Genomic DNA, 19,621 nt, shown 5'->3' with positions numbered 1-19,621 from the left:
CAGTACTGAGAGAGGGGTCAAACTCTTGGAGTGGCAATAGAGTGGAAGGGGAGAGATACTGGAAGGTGGAGGAGTTGGGGCCTGAGAGGGCAAAGTGGCCAGGGGAGTAGAGAGAGTGAGTGGAAGGGACACTCTTACAGTGAATTTCTAGGGAAATTCTGCTCAAAATATTTAAAATTCTGCATCTTTAAGTAATAACTTTTATTGTATTAATTTAAAATGTAATTACTTAAAGACTGTCATGTAAATTGTGTTATTTTGACCAATATAAAGTTTGCAGAATTTTAAGTTTTTGTGTGCAGAATTCCCCCAGGAGTAGTGGGAAAGGATGCTCACTTGCAAGAAATCCATTCCATAAACAGTAATGGGCCCTATGTTATGGGACTCTCTTCCTGACAGGTAAGGTCTATAACTGATTTAAAGATTTTCCGAAACCAAATAAAAGGCATCCTTTTCCTGGAAGCCTTTTCTGCTAAAGCAGAAGGATGTAATTACTCACTTTTTAAGATGTTTATTGTTTATGTAATGTATTTTAAAATGAATGTTGTTATTATTTTTAGGAAGTTAAGGTCGTTTTTTACTATTTTATTTTGTGATGTATGATACACATGAATTTGTAATCTACTTAGCATGTGCCGTTATAAGCAGAATATAAATATTTTAGATAAGTAAATTAATAAATATGTACAACGCACGCATTTACCAATGTCTAAGATCTAAACCTATGAAAAAGATTGAAAGTACTTCTTGAGGCAAAGAGAAGGCTTTGCTAGGTTACCTCCTCAATGCCCCAGTATTGGGCAGGAAGGTGGGCAGGCAATCCAGGTGGCCATGGAGACTGACTTCCCTAGCCGTTACCAAAATCGCATGTTGGGAGCGTCTTGAGAGGCTTGGGCATGACCTCAAGGGCAGTATTAAAACCAGCTGGAATGTTTGCATCATATCAACATGATCCATGAAAATCCGACGAGGATCTATGGAAATTTTGCCAAGTCACTGAAATCCATAAGAGATTTTGAACAGGTCCACAGTGGTTTTCTGCATTTCTGCTGGATAATAAAAGCCTTGCTGAGGCATTTTATAATAACTGTAGTGGTTTTAATAGTCCTGAAGATAGGCCTAGTAAGAGAGAGTTGTAAGGTCATTTATCATTTTGCCATAAGGGCTTCATGCCTGCGTTAGGGCCTTAACGTGCGTTAATTATTACAATGTGTGTTAATATGCAACATGCAAATTAGGTAGTAGTTATTCATGTGGGAGGAGCTAGGGTGGAGTTTATGGTCATTTTTACCAGTTAATGCATGTGATAACACATCCTATTTATAGTACTATAATAGGGTGGACTTAAAACTCGTGGTGAGGGGTTGGAGGTGGGGAAGGCTTGGGGGCCAGTTTTAGATACATTGTCACAGGTACAAACAGCACAGTAGATCCCTGTGAAGCACTGAGAGTTGAAGGAAAAGTAGATGTGTACACTGTACTCTCTACCTAGCCTGACTGAAGCGTCAGCACCTGGGCTGAAATGCACAGTATACATAAATCAAATCTATATCAGGCTTGTGTTGTGCCCAGACTCTGCCCAGCCCCATTGGATGGGAAATTCATTCTGGACTCCTGGGCGCGGCGGGGCTACTGCGGAGCCACAGGCAGTGAGTGGGGCCCCCCAGCAAACGAACCACACCCATTTGTGGTATTAAATAAAGAGGCCCTGGCAACTCTGCCAGGGAAAATACCGCACTCACAGCTGGATAAACCCCTGACATCATCAACCCCGGCTCAATAGCCTCGCTGTAGACAAGGTGTCAACACCCATGCCCCTTCTTATTTAGTACTGGTAAATTAAATATGTCTATATCTTTTTCTCAAAACTTTAATTAGTTCCTAATTACCTCTAAAATTAGAGAAAGGACCATTTTATTTTACAAATAAAGAAATAAGGTTACAACAGCATAAAAATGTTGTGGCAGAAGAAGAGGGGAGAAAGACAGAAGAGGGGGCCACCTCAGGGATCCCCTCCTTGTAATGGGGTAAAACGGGTCTGAAGCTGATTATTGTGTACTGTACGCCTGACTGTAGTGTGTAACACACACACACACACACACACACACACAATGCCTTTCTGAGCTAGCCACTAGGGCAGATTTAGACAGATGAACGTGAGCTACAGGCGCCATAAATCAATACTCTAAACCTGGGTTGGCCTAAAATGTGTTACTGAGATTAAGAACTGTCCTGTGAAAACGCACGTTTTCTCCAAAAGTCATCGGCCGCAGAGAGGCGCGCGCATGTGAAAGCTCAGGTACACTTCAGGCCACTTCACTTCACTTGGAAATCTTTATGGCAATAAAACTCGCGTCTTCTTCCACTTGCAACAACTTGCCCATATATGGCCTACTTGTCAGGGGCAATGGGTGAGGAGGAAATTAGGGGGGGGGGGGGAAGAAAAGTGGACTCTGTGTTATTCTTTCGGAAGGTCCACGAAGGAGCAAGCTTGTGCGGATGCGAGCTCCTCGCCTGCACTCTCCGCATGGGAAATCTGAGACTCTGGCTCGTCCCTGCTGATCATGCGGCGGTCCCGAAATAGACCGCAGGCTTCAAAGCGAGGGACGCCGGGCTCCGCCGCAGGAGAGGCGGAAGGAGCTGGGAGAGGAGAGAGCAGAGGCGCTCGCCGCAGCCCGGCCATCCAGGTAGCTCGCGTTCCCTTCCCTGGGCACAGCGCGCGATGTACGAACGAGCCTGCCTTTTTTTTTTAATGCGGGGCATGAACGTAACGCCGACATGTAACGCTCTTGAGGAGAAAGCGCGTCCTCAAACGCGTCTCTCGGCTGGAAAGGAACCAGAAATAACCATGTTTGTTTTCCTTAACTCTGCGTGCAAACTGAAGCCTTGCATTTCTGTGTGTCCTCGGTCTGCTTTTACAGCTGCAAGCACCCTAGGAACACGATTCAGGGAATTCAAGGTACCCCTGGCTTGATTTACAGATGCATTCCTTTTCACCCCCCCAGGGCAAACCGAAGGGGGGGGGGCAACCCTTTTATAAAGCAGGTGGAAGACCCCAAGGTGACCCCAGGCCAGTCTAGGCACAGCTGGTGTTAAATTTAGATGCTGCAAAGAATGTCATAAGAATGAGGTCGGAGGCGCGTCCCACTATTTGGAGTTTGCAAGGCCGAGAAGGCTGCACTGCAGCAGGACCTCAGGGCAAAGAGCTGCAGTGAGAGCAGGGTTTGATGCGTCCTGACAGCTGAAGGTGCCCGGGCTACTGTTTGTGTTTACTTGGAAAGCCCGCGCGCGTGCTGCTGGTCTGGGACCCCATAACCTGATATCTCTTCCCTTTGCAGGATTGCATCACCCGGTCTGGCCCCCCTCCGGACAGGGCTGCGGGCTGTCTGCCGTCCGACTCCTTCTGAAGACCTCGTGAAGCACCAGGTAAATCAGACATTGGCATCGCTACTGTTAACCCGTGGGCAAGGTTGCAGAAAGTATGACCTGCTGGGCAATGCCAGATAAATGTTTGCTAAAGGCGGGCTGTAAATGAATTAAATAAACATTTGCAGATAAGGAAGAAAAAGGGGTGAAAGAAGCAATTAATTGTTCACAGCTTTTATTCACAACTGGGATTGTTCTCGGAGGTGGGTTTATGGAAATGCCCCCCTCCCCAGGTGAGCTTTCCAGTTTCGGATCTGGACGGTCTTCCTCCTAACTCCTCTGACCACGAGCCCAGTTTACCCACATGCCGGATGAAGCTGGACCCACCTTGGCTTGATTTATAGACTCTGTGAGGTGGCAGCTGGAGAGGTCACCTTTACCATGAGGATGTCCCCACCAGGCAGACTTGTGAACAGTCTCAAAAATCTGCAAGACCAGTAAACGTGTGTTTTAGAGATTTTTTTTTTTCTGTAGGGATTATTTAACTCAAAACATAAACTAGCTCAGCTGAAATCAGCAAGGCAGGGCATGGTCTATTGGATTGCAGCCAAACTATAGAGTACTAAAAAGCTGACACTTCTTCTTTAGGGTAGAACTTTTAATAAGTTCTAGTTGAAGATATAAAAAATTGTATCCTGCTCTATCAAATCATAGGACCTTGCAAAGATTAGCTATGTTACAGAGCAACCCTGTAGTTTCAGTCAAAGGTACAAACTGATGCGGTCTCAAATGTACCTCATTGTATGCTGGGAGATGTAGTGCAACTTTTCTTATGGAAATCAGAAGTAACTTGCTAGGGGGTAAATCCGGACCTGGCTTAGCCTGTTTTTTAACTAAAAACCTTTGATTCCAACACCTATGGTAGCCTGAGATAATTCAATCTCCAAGTATCTGCAGAAATCAAATTTTCATTTTTGCTGAAATATATTTACCAACAGAGAATTTATGAGAAATAACTGGCGATTAGGAGCTGGCATTTATGACCTCGAGGCCTGTGGGACAAAGATTTCAAGACAAGCGTTGTGTTGGCGAACGCGCCCTGCTTTGGTTTCCCTTACACACTTCTGTTGAAAACGAGTATCCAGATGCCTGGATAAGGATCACTGTTAACTAAGGTCCTGTTACAGAAAGGGGGGCCTTAAGAGGCCTTTGCCCTCTATTATGCACACGCAGGCTTTGGCTAGATGGAGCAAGAGATGCCATGAGCAGCTGCTGCGCAAGAATAGGAGATGTGTGCCCTTGGACCTCGGTGAACCCAGAGAGGAGCTCCGGGGAAACACTGAGGCTGGTGAGACAAATCCGTGATTGGGTCGAGACCAAGTCCAGGCCCCTGTCGACCTGCATACCTTAGTGAGACCAACCACCCTTGGTTGGTCTCTGAGTGGTCCTCTGACTACTCCAAGCCCTTTCGGACCTGCCGCTGGGAACGGCAATGGCAGCAGGCTGGACAGGAGACGAGGGCAGACGAAGGCTCTGGAACATGAAGACTGAGACAGGAGACTTGGGGCATCAAGACTCAGAGGAGAAGCTTGAGATGTGAAGACTTAGACAAGAAGCTTGAGCACAAAGACTCAGGATCAAGGTTTTAGGAACAAGTACTGGTTTGAGGCTGCAATGCAGTGCGCCCTACACAGCCCACAGCCCATGGACTGGTCGCAGACCACGCTTGAGTGCGAAGCAGACTCTAGACGAATACGTGGTAGTTGAAGCCGGAACATGGTGAAGATTCAGTAGAAGCCTGTACCAAGGCGCGCCCTCACAGCTGCCCATGGCTGGTCGCGGACCACGCTGAAATGGCACAGGTTCAATCAGAGTCTTAGGCATGGACAGTGCAGCCACCAGAACATCCGAGGGCTGAGACAAATTCCAGGGTAAGAGACCAAGACGAGACTTGGCTTTGAGCAAAGAGAAGGGGGCCAAGGCGAGACTTGGCTTCGAAGTGAAGATGACCCTCCGGAGACTAGTGCTGTGAGACGAGAAGGCTGGCCCATGCCACGAGGTGACGAGACATGACATGACACGCCAGAGAAGGTAGCCATGAGGAACCAAGGGTCCAGGAAGCAGAAGCAGAGACGAGGCATCAGGAAGGAACCCAACTGACCAAGGCTCCAAAATCCGAGAACAGGAACCGGATGAAATGTATTTACCCTCGGGATGGACATCTGGAGGACTCGAGGAGCTGGAACATCACAGGAAAACCACGAAACATCAGGAAGAGGCCAGGAACATGAAGAACAATGAGGGATCCTACGAAGAACAGGCAATACCAGCAGGCGTGAAGACGAGAAGTCCTGGAAAGGAACTAACTCCTTGCGAAGGCAACTAAGGACTGGAAGCTGGGCCCTTATATAGGGTTGAAGATCAGAAAACGCCCAGGGAGGAGTCCAGGTGGGGCCAGGAGGCTGGCCCTTTAAATCCCTGAAGGAGGCGCGACCCGCGCCCTAGGAGACAGGAAGCAGGAAGAATGCAGAACCATGGCCAGCAGCCATGCTGCAGGAGCAGTGCAGGGAGAAGCCGGGCCTCTACACAGGCCCCGATGTTAGCAGCTGCTGCTGCTGGAAGCACCAAGGGCGGCTCCAGCCGCCAGGAAAGCCTGGGGACTGCGGCCTCCAGGCCGTGAAGCTGAAGAGAGCGTCGGCGGCACTCCCTGCCGCAAAAGGGTCCCGATAGGCGTGGCTCCAAGCCGCGCTGAAGATTAAAGTCCACGGCTCCTGCGCTGCGGAGGTAAGTGCAGAATCATAACAGGTCCTGCATTCACCAATACTACATAAGGGGAAGGAATATGCTAACAATGGCGCACCCAGGAAGGTAAAAGGAAGAAGTTAACCATGGAGAACCCAGCGCTACTCATATCCACCAGTGCGCCCTTCCGAGGCTGATTGTGTGCTCAGGAATTCTTGCCAGAACAAGGATCTGAAATGAAAACAGGACCAGCAAAGAAGCCAGGAAGGGCAACTGGTGACAAAGTCGGTGCCACGGAGCCAAAGGGCAAGGCATTGCTGAACGAGAAAGCCTCTTGTAGTACTGAAACCCGTTTGCTGCCAGCAGGTGCCTAATAGATGTGAAAAAAAAAAATTGGAAAGAGATGAGAGCTAAGGTTGCCATCATTTAAGGGCCTGCTTTAAAATAAATGTTCTGCAACACAGTGGGGTCCTGTTTACGGAGGAGGTTCCACCAGCCTGTGCCAATGGAGAAAATGTGTAATATATCAAGCCCACTCTTGTGTAAGGAAGCACCCATTTTGTAGCTGCATTAATCCTTATTAACCCTCGGGGGGGGGAGAGGGGCAGGCATCTATCTTTCCCTCCAGGAGGATAAACAGGAAGCTTGAGAGTAAGCCTGAGCAAAATTTGCCCCCAGAGGACGTAGGAATCAAAGCTAAGGAAGTAACACTATAGGAATTACAGTAAAACCCGTCCGCCCCTAATCACGGGCTGGTTACACTTAGCCTAAAACTCCACCTCAGGGACCTCTGAATGCAGAAAGCTTCGAATCACCACCGATGCTCAGCTGCAGGGCTTCTCGAGGCTCTTTCACATCCAAGAGTTTTCGGTGCATCCTGCAGTTAGTTAAATCACTTTCTCTCACACTTCACTGAGGGCTAAGAAGAGGACATCGGGATGTGGATCTTTGCAGATTTTGCGCTTTGTGCAAAGAGATCAGTCGGAGTCCAAGGCTGACCGAGGAGCTCACAATCTATTCTCTTGACCAAGGATGGGAACGAGAGAGATATGGTGAAAAAAAACAAAAAAAAAACCACTCAGCTATGTAGCAGTCTTCAATAAAGTACAAGAAAAGGTAGCATTTAGCATAGAAAACGTTCCAGAGCGCCAGGCTGTGATTATAAAGTTGAAAAGTAGGGGGCTCAGAGGAAAGGTGAGGAAGTATTACTTTACTGATGAAGTAGTGGATCACCTGCCGAATTCCAGCATGCTCCGGAAAGATGGAGAAGGTGTGCTGTGGGCAAGGAAGGGAAATGGTGGGTGATCTGAGAGGTAAGGCAGAGGAGCCAGCTGGGTGGTCTTAGAGGTCCTTAAATATCGGGCCGATGCAATAAGGCGGGTTCTGAAAACGAAATCCATAGCCCACCGATTGTATCCTATGGGATACCATCAATACTTTATCACGGGATATCTGTCTGTCATAGGCTGCTTCTGCAACCCACAAAGCGTTCTCTTCTTAATAGATTTCATAAGCACACCTAACATTTCTATGCTGCTATGGTGCCACACATAGCATTTGTGTAGTGAAACCTCCCCCCTCATCTGTACAAATAAGAAGCTGGGGTGTCATATATGTCCCTCTCTGACCTAGATCTTCCTGGTCATCTCTCCTCCTTATCTTAGATAGAGTCACCTTTTTACCCTCTCAGCTCTTCAATGAGAGGCTGAATATTTAGTCCAGGCTACAATCTCTCTACTGACAACATCATTAGGTTAGTACCTGGTGAGGTCATGAGTTGGGAGCATCCTATGCCTTGCCCACTAGAAATGTGTCCTTAATTTTGAACCTAAATTGTGTCACTTGAGCTCTACCTTTGATTAGATTATGATTTTTCCTTTTACAGTAAGGGTATGGCCTGCTTCTTAGAGGCCTCTTTAGGTCATGATGTTAGGAAGGACCTCTACTGGGAGTGTACCTTGGTTTCAATATAAGCTTGTGCTCAGAGTGGGAGTGGCTCTCTTTTTGTGCAGCAAGACCTGAGAGATTACATCTGGTATTCAGCAGGGGATCCTGGTGGATGGATCTGCTAATTTAACGAGCTGAGCAAGGCCATTCTACCTTGGAAGTATGACTATAACCTCTAGGCTCCCAGATAGAGCCCGGTGGCACCTATGAGGACCTATCAAATACAATGTCCTTGTGGGAATTGCTAAGCTGTTCTGCTGAGATCATGGCTGAGAAGAAATGGGTGTTCGGTTGGATTGTCATGCAAAGGGAGTGCTCCAGATTTATCAGTTACTCCTGAGACCCAAAAAAGCTTCAAAGCATTTGCTCATTTCCATAATCCTGCCCAGTGGCTCCACTGGATTATCAGTTTAAAGAAGGATTTCATCAGCCAATAGCCTTCATTGGTTTGTTCCTATCTCAGTTCCCTAAAATGATGGCATTTCCTTTAGCTGAATTGCTAGAGGTTTTCTAATATTATATAAAGCAATGGTGGTGGGAGAGGGGGACAGCTTTGTCTAGTCCCTCTTTGTAGATCAAATCTCATTGACTTGATTTCCCATTAACACTCCTTGCTTCCTGAAGTATATTTTCCAAATGAGTCAATATGGAATCACATAAAATTCCAATTTCCTTGTAAATGTGCTGTAAGTTACCAGGGCAATAAACCTATTTTTGTTGATCCCATGCATTTGGAAACCTTTATAGGTGATAAATCATCATCACACTGGTCTGGGGCATTAATGTGTTTAGTGAGGGGTAATTGATCAGGGATTGTGTTGTTTTATGTTTTCTGGTATTGCTTTGAATTAGCAGCTCCGAAGTAATGGGGGCTTAATCATGCACGATGAGAATTGCTAATTGATACATGGTTATTTTTTTTTATTTTCCTAGTTTTTGTTTCATATACATTGTGTTATTGTAAAAACTTGCAATAAAGAAAGAATTAAAAAAAAAAAATCTTAATAAAGTTTATATTAAAAAAAAAGAATCACATAAAATTCAGTAAAACTCTGGTCTGAACCAATCAGGTGCAGGCAACTTTTGCCAGCTTTAATTGACTAATGACCCTCCTAATTTCAAGTTCTTTAATAGAGGTATGCAGAAAATGCACGTGGATCATCAGCCAGTTGTAGCACTTTCCACGTGATTTAGTGCAGTTTGGTGCTATGGAATACAAAGACTTAGATTACTGCTCAAACACCAGCGCTACGTCTGGAACACTTGTAAATTGCTCTTCTCGATAGCTGCATCCTCAGACCTTTCCTTTTGTCATTTCTCACCAGTCTAGCTAGTAAATTTAGCAGCCCCCCCCCCCCACTGATATAACTTATATTGTAAAGAATTGAAGGTCTTTGTTGCTTTGAAATTTAGTGAAACATTTATCTCAAATTTAACTTTTGTTGCATTCTGCAATGTGAAACCCCCTTCCCTCAAAACTAATGTGAGTGCTCAGCCTATATATATATATATATATATATATATATATATATATATATAGGCAGAAGTGTCCCCGTGCCAGCGCCTTCCATGGCCCAGGGGCCATATATATATATATATATATATATAGGCAGAAGTGCCCCCGTGCCAGCGCCTTCCATGGCCCAGGGGCCATATATATATATATATATAGGCAGAAGTGCCCCCGTGCCAGCGCCTTCCATGGCCCATGGCCCAGGGGCCATATATATATATATATATATATATATATATATATATATATATGGCCCCTGGGCCATGGAAGGCGCTGGCACGGGGACACTTCTGCCAGCACTAAAGCCACCCCTGTACGTATGGAAGGCAGTGAGGAAAAGAGCAGAGGGAACGCTGTATCCTATGCATCATAACTCTCCGATGAGAGTCAGATATGGAGGCCTAAAGAGACAAAACCCCTTTGGTCAAGATAAAGAAGGAAAAGAACATGGTTTGAGGGGGTTGAACCTGCATCCGTTTTCCATTATTTAATTCTGCCTTGTCTTGCTCCATCATGACCGGGGAAACAGAATGACCACAGAAATTTCAACCTCAAGGCCGCAGATGGGAACCCTGGGCTCCGAAGAGTACAGCCTGTACAGCAGCATGAGCGAGGAGGAGCTAATCCAGATGGCTATAGAGCAGAGTCTGACGGACAGCTCTTCGGGGCAGGCAACTGCCCAGGGCCATCAGAAGCTGGCGGTGGCAGGAAATGCAGAGGCAGCCGCGTGCAGCCGGCCCAACAGAGCACCTCATCCTTCTGCTCGGCTCCAGAGTTCCCAAGTGCAGCCGAACTCCAAGAGCAGGTAAGCAAAGCAGAGCCATGGGCGTCCTTTCATTTACCGGTAACGGAGAACAGCAGCATGAAATGTGGGGAGTATTTTGGACCAGTAGCTTTCTGCTGCGCTTTGGCCTTTGATTTCACTGTAAATTTGGGTTACAGCATCATGAACTTCCACGCACAAAAAAACCTTGGTTTCTCCTTGTTGGTGCTCCCCTTCCATGCAGGCCCAACAGCAGCAACCCTCAGCCAAGGGCCACAGGCTCCCTTGCACAGCCTGGTGCATGTGTGCCCTGGGTTTGTCCAGGAGGTGTCACTGTTCAGCAATGACCGGGACTCCCCTGGGGCTGCAGCGGCAGTGCATCAGCTCCCGCCAAACCACGGAGAAAGAAGGCAGACTTTGAAAATGAACCCAGGCCTCCCACACGGCAATGCCCGACCCGGCCACTAATCCAGCTGGCTGGGCCTGCCATGAAACGTGTTTTAAAGAAAATAGCAGGCGTTTGCCACGGAACGCTTTTGGAGCTATTTAGACTTTGTGAGAAATTCTGCAAAACTATCCCTTAAAGATCTTGCAGGGTGAAAAATCCTCTCTTTTTCTTTGTGTTGGTACATACACAAGCACACTGCGCTGTGCGGGGGGGGGGGGCGCATCCAGAGAGTCAGCTTGTGCACTCCCAGCCTGTGGGAACCACGAACCGGGCCGGCCCAATGCAGACACTTGAGGTGACACTTGGTACTCCCCAGAGCGCAGCCTGATTATGGATCGATGCTTCACACACGCTTTGTTAGAAAAAGTTCATTCTTTTATTTTTCAAACGATGATCCTCTGTTTTCCGAGCCTACTCGTCTCTGGGCCGGGGCACGCTAGGCTGACCCTGGATATAAAGGGAGGCTGCTCTCTCGTTTGCTGAAAGATTTTGTAGCGTGTTATGATGTTAAACAATCATATCTGGGGGGGAAAAAAAGGATGGAAATTAAAAGGGAGTGGGTATAATGAGTGAAACATCTGAATGTATTTAAGGGATGCAGGTTACAACTTCTTCACCAAATAAACAGACTCCTTTACCGCTGAGGCTTAACACTATCACAGTGCCTGGGCGAGGACGGAGCAACTATTTAGGGATGGGAGAAGCTCGGTGCTTGCTTTTGAGCCACAAAATTCAAGAATGCTTCCCAAAATAGTGTAAGGTGCACAGTGGAAATGCATCAGAAGTACTGAATATAGTTCAGCGGTGGGATTCTGTGGAACACTGCAGCTTAACGCATAATGCGCTATTATTGCGGCTTAGTGTAATAATGCAATTTAATATGAGACGTGGTACAAAACATGGGAGCAAAAACTCAGCTCTGCTCTCTGTTTGGAGCCATGACATGTCCTCCCTTTCTTTTCCAGCTCAGCTGGAACCAGGGCTGGGATTCTGGATCCCAGACCCTCCCTCCCATTATCTGGGCACTGCAGCATCCCCAGCCCCAGCTGCCCCGAGATGTGGAAGGCCAGGTCTGAGGACCCTCTGCATGGCAGTGGGCAGTGCTGCTCCGCAGCCCCCAGGCTGGTGGTCCCTGTTCTCTTAACATGTGCCGGTGGGGGAAGAACGTTTGAGAACTCGGTGCTTAATGTTTACAGTCTGGCCATACAGTATGCTGCAGGATGGGTTAACCCCCCTCCCAGCTTCATTCAGATCTGCAACTATCTGACTAAGGTTCAATGGAGTAATCAATCAGCTTTGCCTTGGCTAAAAATCCTACTACTTGTCATTACGATTTAAAATATTTCAAATGCATTCCGATTATTGAGAGCATTTCCAGATCCAAACTACTGCTAGCAATGAAAGAGAGGCGGATCGTCAGCACATAACTGTACATGCAGTCCGAAAGCCTAGATCTGGGCAAACACGAAGATCGGAAGAGAGCTGTCAAGGCTCCGGATTCATGCCAGATAGGGCGGAGCACGGCCAGGTTTAACCTTAAGGCTCCAAATCCTTCGTCTTCCCCCTTCCTGGCTCAGATTGACTGCAAACTGGTTTGCTCGACACTCCTTCGAAATTCTCCCTTTTCCTTGGACCCGATCTGCACGCCCAACCCGGCTACGTGTAAATTCTTGTGCCTCTCAGAGGAAGCGCCGGGCAGCTCCCTCCTGCAGAGGTCGTGAGCGCTTCCTCCGCCGCTCCGACTCTAGAACGCAGGTTTCAGAACCGAGCAGGATGTGTCTGGCCCAGTGTGGGCTTGGATCGGCCGTTCCTCGGCTCCGTCCACCCCGGGAGCCTTGGATCGGTGCCCTCCAGCATGGAGGGGATCCCAGCCTCATGAGCCTTTCTTTTTGGCCCAAGTTCACAATCGGAGCAGTAAATAAATATTCTTGCAAAGAACAACAAACATAGGGCTTGATTTTCTAAGCTCCCCCCCATAGACACAGAATAGAAAAAAAAAAAGCCATTTAGTAAATAGGCCCCTTAGTTTGTTCATGAAACGTCAGCAGAAGATTAAGGCAGACAGAAGGCAATCTCCGGGCAAGAAATATTCTGTCTTGCAAAGATGTTAATGAAGGGTCTGGCTACTTTACGATCAGTAAAACCTCCATTGCTCCCGGTAAGAAAGAGCAAATCTCATATGCATTAAGTACTTGGCAGCAACAGTCCCTGAGCAATGAAAGATAGCACCTCTTTTTAATTGTTGGCTCCTGAAGAAATCACGGCTTTCCCATAAACAGAATCTCTAGGACCTCTCTCCCTGCCTTCCTGGGATGCTTTCTTGCTCTTGGCTCGAGTCCCAGAGCTCCGAGTTCAGGTCCAACCCCCGCTGCATCCCTCTGCCCTCCCCCTCCAGACGTGCGTGTAAGGTCACTGCTGGGTGATTTCCCCCCGGAGGAGGGGAGGGGTGAAAGGGCTCCAGTTCCTTATCGGGCTTCCTCTTGGTCTCATATGGCCATCGCCGTCCCCGGAGCGACACTTCCTCCCCGCACAGAAAGTGCCCTCCGGCTCGGCCCCGGCCATGAGCTGCTCGTCCTACTCGCGCTATTTGTCTCTGTTTCATTGCAGGCCCGTCCAGCCCAGCGGATCGCAGCCTCCCAGCGCGGGGTCCGGCCGAGGGGTCAGGAGGAGATACGACGGCAGCCTCTTCACCGCCCCCCACCCGGTGTAAGTGCCTCCTTCATTTCTCGATTCTCCCTCTCCCTCAGTGGTGTGAGCGGTGCCCTGAAAACCGCTAGGGGCTTCTCCATCCCCCCCCCCGCAGTCAGAAAGGGCTCCCACCTCCTGCATCTACTGGGCCGGGCCAGCCCCTGATAAAGAACAGAGCCTGAGAGGGAGGGGGGTTACCATGCATTGTTTGAAAGTGATTAGCAGTATGAAAGAAATGTTTTGTTTTGGGGTTTTTTTACCGCACCTGTAAAATAAATTGCCCTTAGGCTAGAAGGTTAAGCAACACCAAAAATGCATGGCCTTGTAATGCACAGTGCGGATTGTCGACTGAGGTTAATTAAAAGCCTTTTGCATAGGAGCCAGCTTTTCAAAAATAAACACAAACCACCCCCCCAATAGTGAGCAACTATATATATTTTTTATATATTTTAACAATGCCGTGAGCATGATGGGGTATTATTTGGCCACCCTTGGAGGCTGAGGTGGACGCGCTGCTCAGAGGTAGAATCTGATCTGCTCAGTTTACTGCCTGGATTCTGAGCTGCCTCCCCACTCCCGTCCCCTGAAGGGTCGTTTCCCTAAAGACCACCGGGTCTCAACCTCCTCTCATCCCGAAGTCTGACAGGGCTGTCGGCTGGCTCCAGTTTCCCTGCAGAACACGGTAAATGCCAGCAATCAGCAGACGGGTCCTGGTGCTTCTCAGATGGGGGAGCAGGAGTCAGTCTGAAATGCACTTTCACTTTAAAATCGCAAGCTGCCATTTAATTTACACTTTGCAGGCCCCAACAGTTGTCAGCTGAGAAAATGCTGCTTCCATGCCAGAATCGCTCCTGTGTTGTCCTGGCGTATTTCTTTAAAAGCAAAAACTGTAGGATGTTTTCCTTGATTCATGTGGAGCAGTATTGAAAAGGGGGAGTAAATCCTACTAATAAATGCGTATTAGGTTTATAAATGTTTAAAAGAGAGATGAGCAGGTGTAATGATGACTGTTCGAGAGTTCATGAGTTATCTGGGGGGTCAGGCTGAGTTTGGAGCAGAGCAGGGGCCGTGTGCAGGAGCACATCCATGGTATTTCCCTCCAATAAAATAAAATAGATCTTAGCACAGAAATGCACCATGCTCGGTCAAAGAAGCGATATAAGTGCCATTAAATAAATATGAGAAAAACAAGGCAAGACGTGTACCTCAACTTCATACTCTACCCATTTTGGATTCGTAGAAACAAAGGGTCAACCGGCAAGATGGGAATAATTGCTTCTTATTGGACTAAGTCGATACATTTGTGATGAGCAATAAGGAGACAACTGGAGGGATTTGCTACAGCACAGAAGGAAGCCAAGACGTTTTTGCCCTTGTTCTATCTGCCGCCGCGAAGATGCTTCTTATTGATGGGAACAGGACTGCATTCAGTTAGAAAATAAATGCTGAGGACCTTCCTGACTTGCGGATTTGAAGCCCAATGACATTGCCTGCAGGACTATTAAACACCCGCAGTTACCATATTAGCTTTGTCCACTGAGGCTACTGCTACTATTTAGTACTTAATCATTTCCATAGCCCTGTTACATGCACACAGCACTGTACAGGTTACACACAGCTCGGAGCAGCTTACACACAGACAAGCGGCAGCAGGAAAGGCACAACTGGGATCATTCTTTGTTGCACTGGGTGCAGGTGACAGTAAAACAGTTGTGAAAATGCATAAAAGATCATCTGCAGACCCCCCTGCTGGACAGATCTTTTTTAAATGCCAACAATAAAGAGAAGGCCACAGAGCCATGACCGAGTGATCTGGAAGACAGTGGGACCCTCAGCCGACGCCAGGTCTTTCATTTTTCTAAAAACCACGACGTCGATCTGTATAGAAAAAGCTGTTGAAACCCCGTGGATTTAGGGGCCCTGTGCAAGGAAGGTTTTCTCCCGCTTGGTGTACGTGGGGGAGTGCCTGGTACATCTGACCCTTAGCCGGCACTCCTCCTGTCTCTTGTAAGGAGCAGAGGATTTAGGGAGTGCAGAGGAACTGGACAGCAATGACAAGGGATATTGCAATGGCAGCCAGTCCTGGTGTCAGGCGTGTAACTCACAGCCACTTCTCTCCTGTTACCTCTTTGGGAGAAGGGGCTTATTAAATTGGAATTCTTACATCTAGCAGCTCTGTAAAAGTGAGCATTATTATTGTTGTTAAGTAATGTTAATAACGAGACCACTGTGCTTCACCAGGGAAGAAGGAAAGAAAGAAGAGGGCGATGGGCAAACCAGCGGGAGAAACGAAAGGGAGACGGGAAGGGCATTGAGCGGCCGAAGGCTGAAACCGAGGAGTGCAGCTTTCGTTACACGTACGAGTGAAAGAGGAAGGCTGAAATCGAGGAGTGCAGCTTTCGTTACGCGTACGAGTGAAAGAGGAAGGCTGAAATCGAGGAGTGCAGCTTTGGTTACACGTACGAGTGAAAGAGGAAGGCTGAAACCGAGGAGTGCAGTTTTCGTTACGCGTACGAGTGAAAGAGGAAGGCTGAAACCGAGGAGTGCAGCTTTCATTATGCGTACGAGTGAAAGAGGAAGGCTGAAACCGAGGCGCGCAGCTTTTGTTACGCGTACGAGTGAAAGAGGAAGGCTGAAACCGAGGCGTGCAGCCTTCGTTACGCGTACGAGTGAAAGAGGAAGGCTGAAACCGAGGCGTGCAGCCTTCGTTACGCGTACGAGTGAAAGAGGAAGGCTGAAACCGAGGCGTGCAGCCTTCGTTACGCGTACGAGTGAAAGAGGAAGGCTGAAACCGAGGCGTGCAGCCTTCGTTACGCGTACGAGTGAAAGAGGAAGGCTGAAACCGAGGCGTGCAGCCTTCGTTACGCGTACGAGTGAAAGAGGAAGGCTGAAACCGAGGCGTGCAGCTTTCGTTACGCGTATGAGTGAAAGAGGAAGGCTGAAACCAAGGCGTGCAACTTTCGTTAAGTGTATGAGTGAAAGAGGAAGGCTGAAGGGGGAACAGCAAGAAGCCAAGGGGAAGTTGGATAAACTCGGCAAAGACGCAGCACCAAGAAAGAAAGTGGATCTGGTGCCCCGGCATTTTTTGCTCGGGATTGCACCAGCAGGACAGGGGGGCAGATGGGGTGGCAGAGGCAGTGAAGGCGCTGATGAGCTCCACCCCGGCCACCCTGAAGGAGCGCCAAAGGAGGGCGCCTTCTCGTGTGAAACACGAGAGGCCGTGGGAACCGAGCTGGCCGCCTTCCCGTCCTTACCTCCATTGCTCTGTCATCAGAATAACCCTGCGATGTAAGGCGGGGGAGCGTTTTTGTAAGGTGCTTCCCCTTTAACGGGGATCTGCCAGGCGAGGCCCTGTGATTGTTCACGCCGGACGCTATTTTTACCTGGAAATATCTGCGTGCTTAGAGCAGCTCTCCAACATGGCCGCCTCTTAAGGGTTTATATTATTATTTTTTTTAATAGATTTTTTTCCCTTCCCCAGCCGATGTATGCTGCAGTGCACCCTCAGGAAAACCTTTCGCTGAACCAGCGGGGTTTAGTTATTGCTTTAGCCAAGCAGGAGCGCTTAAACCCTGAACTGGTCAGTCGGGCGTGGCTGCTTCAGCACCTGAGCGATCACAAGCTGCCTCAACCCTAAGATCTCCACTCTGTGAAAGCTGGAGAGGTGCAAAAAATTATGCACAGGCATAAACTTCCATGGGGCATCATAAAATATCCCCGAGCCAGGCCTGCAATATTTGTCATTTTAAAAACATGATTTATATTCCACTTTTAATTTGCAGCATGATAAAAAAAAAAAAAAAAATTTGCAGCCTTTCAAATGCCTCCAGATATTCGGCTGTTTGCATAGCTGTAGAATTTTGTAGCGTACGGGGGGAGGCTAAGATATTGTTAAAAAAGCAAACGGGGAGGGACCATTCCTGGTCTTTCTATCACTGTAACCTGTGCTTTTCTCTATTAAAATACATTGGAAAAAAAGGCTTAAAAGAAAATGATCAATTTGCAGGAAGTTCTCACTAAAAGGTACTCACTCCATTGTATTCAAAATATTTACTAATTGCACTGCAAAACAAATGCAGAGCAATGAATGTGGTCGTTTTTCCAAGAGGCTTGTGCAGATCTAAAGTATTTTTTCAGCGTTAATCCGAAAATTTCCCACCCTCAACGCGGCTTTTATCTGCACGGGGAGGAAACCTTCCCAATGGGGGGGAGGGGGTGGGGGAGGTCAGCGTGTTTAGGTCCGGAGAGGAGAAAGATCTTGCACAGATCGCATTTTCCAATCTACTCGTGCATTTTTTTCCAGCAAAATTCGACCCGTGCAAAAAGCAGGGAGCAGGAGACCGCGCGCAGGTTTCAGCAGGGGACGTGCGCGTGCAAGTTCGCTTTCAGAATGGGTACCAAACCCGGCGCGGTCTTATGGACAGTGTGAAAAGAGACCCCTAGGTGCATAAATCAGATTGACATCCCCTCTCCTTTTTTACCCCTTAGAAAGGGGTGCCTGGTATTCACTCATTTCAGTGCTTAGAATGTTCAGGCGTTTCAACGTGTCCTAAATATAATAAAATAAAATAAATACATTTCGAGACCTGCACCATTATAAAGGGGTTTGCCTCAGTCATGTGGAATTTCTATCTGTTTGAGAGCGGAAGCAGTGCTGGACATATGGACATATGTCATAATGCCTCTATATCGCTCCATGGTGAGACCGCACCTTGAATACTGTGTACAATTCTGGTCGCCGCATCTCAAAAAAGATATAATTGCGATGGAGAAGGTACAGAGAAGGGCAACCAAAATAAGGGGAATGGAACAACTCCCCTATGAGGAAAGGCTGAAGAGGTTAGGGCTGTTCAGCTTGGAGAAGAGACGGCTGAGGGGGGATATAATAGAGGTCTTTAAGATCATGAGAGGTCTTGAACGAGTAGATGTGACTCGGTTATTTACACTTTCGAATAGTAGAAGGACTAGGGGGCATTCCATGAAGTTAGCAAGTAGCACATTTAAGACTAATCGGAGAAAATTCTTTTTCACTCAATGCACAATAAAGCTCTGAAATTTGTTGCCAGAGGATGTGGTTAGTGCAGTTAGTGTAGCTGGGTTCAAAAAAGGTTTGCATAAGTTCTTGGAGGAGAAGTCCATTAACGGCTATTAATCAAGTTTACTTAGGGAATAGCCACTGCTATTAATTGCATCGGTAGCATGGGATCTTCTTAGTGTTTGGATAATTGCCAGGTTCTTGTGGCCTGGTTTGGCCTCTGTTGGATACAGGATGCTGGGCTTGATGGACCCTTGGTCTGACCCAGCAGGGCAATTTCTTATGTTCTAATGTTCTTAACCTGCCCGCCTTTTGTATTGTCTCTTAGGGTTTAAGAAAATAGGATGTAATATTTTTATTTCGCACTGTATTAGGATTACTGTAGAAAACAGAAAACAGTTCCCTTGGTGGCTCCTGAGCAGAAGCATTGGCTTGTGCACATTTTCCGGGGCAAAGGGATAATAATAGAGGTGCAGTAATAAACAAGCGAGCACTCGCATGGCTGGATATAATCTGATGCTGAAAAGCAGGGCTGGAGGGGGGAGAGGGGTGAGGGGTGAAATAAAGGCACAGATGAAGAGGCTTTTAGACTAATTACGCTGATTCCCAGGGCTCTACCAGACCACACAGGGTTACCTCGCTGAACAAAACTGTGCAGATGCAACATTTCCCTAAGTGCACCATCCTGCATTCTGCTTTCTCAGATTAGCACTTCCAGCTATAAATAAAGAGCAGTAGCAATGCTGGCCCGCAGGGGAGGGGGAGGGGTAAAGGAGGGGAATGAAGGAGCAATATTAATAGAAGTGAGTCCAACATCATCCGTAAGCTGCTTGAGGCCTTAAGCAATTACATGCATAGTCTGCTTACACTGTCAGCACTAACTTCAGCTGATAATTAATAAAGCAGAAAAATCAAACAAGAATATAACAGTGAGTTTGTGCCACAACTGACATAGAATGTGAAATAGAAGGTAGAAATGACCTTTGTTTAGTGATAAGTCCTAATATTCTAAAGCATTTGAAAATGTTCACCTTGTTGGATCACCAAACCAACTAAATGTTTCATACACTCTCATTCTGTGTATAGAGTGTGCTTGCAGGGGAATCCTCTTCTGTCTGT

The 19,621-nt window shown here is 47.4% G+C and overlaps 1 protein-coding gene across 5 annotated transcripts in view; it reads left to right on the top strand.

Moving 5' to 3' along the window:
- The first annotated feature begins 2,452 nt into the window (after positions 1–2,452).
- ASB2 (ankyrin repeat and SOCS box containing 2) overlaps positions 2,453–19,621 on the top strand; it is a 67,984-nt gene continuing 50,815 nt past the window's right edge. Inside the window, exons 1-4 of one of the 5 annotated variants that reach the window (XM_029597858.1) lie at positions 2,453–2,687; positions 3,339–3,426; positions 10,098–10,373; positions 13,387–13,485. In XM_029597858.1, coding sequence (XP_029453718.1) covers positions 10,099–10,373; positions 13,387–13,485 — 374 coding nt within the window. In that variant the 5' untranslated portion in view covers positions 2,453–2,687; positions 3,339–3,426; position 10,098. Of the gene's footprint in view, positions 2,688–2,809; positions 2,960–3,204; positions 3,248–3,338; positions 3,427–10,084; positions 10,374–13,386; positions 13,486–19,621 lie in introns of those variants that run through there. The other 4 variants (XM_029597862.1, XM_029597859.1, XM_029597863.1 and 1 more) reach the window with 4 other exon arrangements.

This window comes from Rhinatrema bivittatum, chromosome 4 (genome assembly GCF_901001135.1).
Source record: "Rhinatrema bivittatum chromosome 4, aRhiBiv1.1, whole genome shotgun sequence".
Lineage (NCBI taxonomy): Eukaryota > Metazoa > Chordata > Amphibia > Gymnophiona > Rhinatrematidae > Rhinatrema > Rhinatrema bivittatum.
The sequence above is the reverse complement of the archived record's forward strand: the minus strand, read 5'-3'. Positions and strand labels throughout refer to the sequence as shown.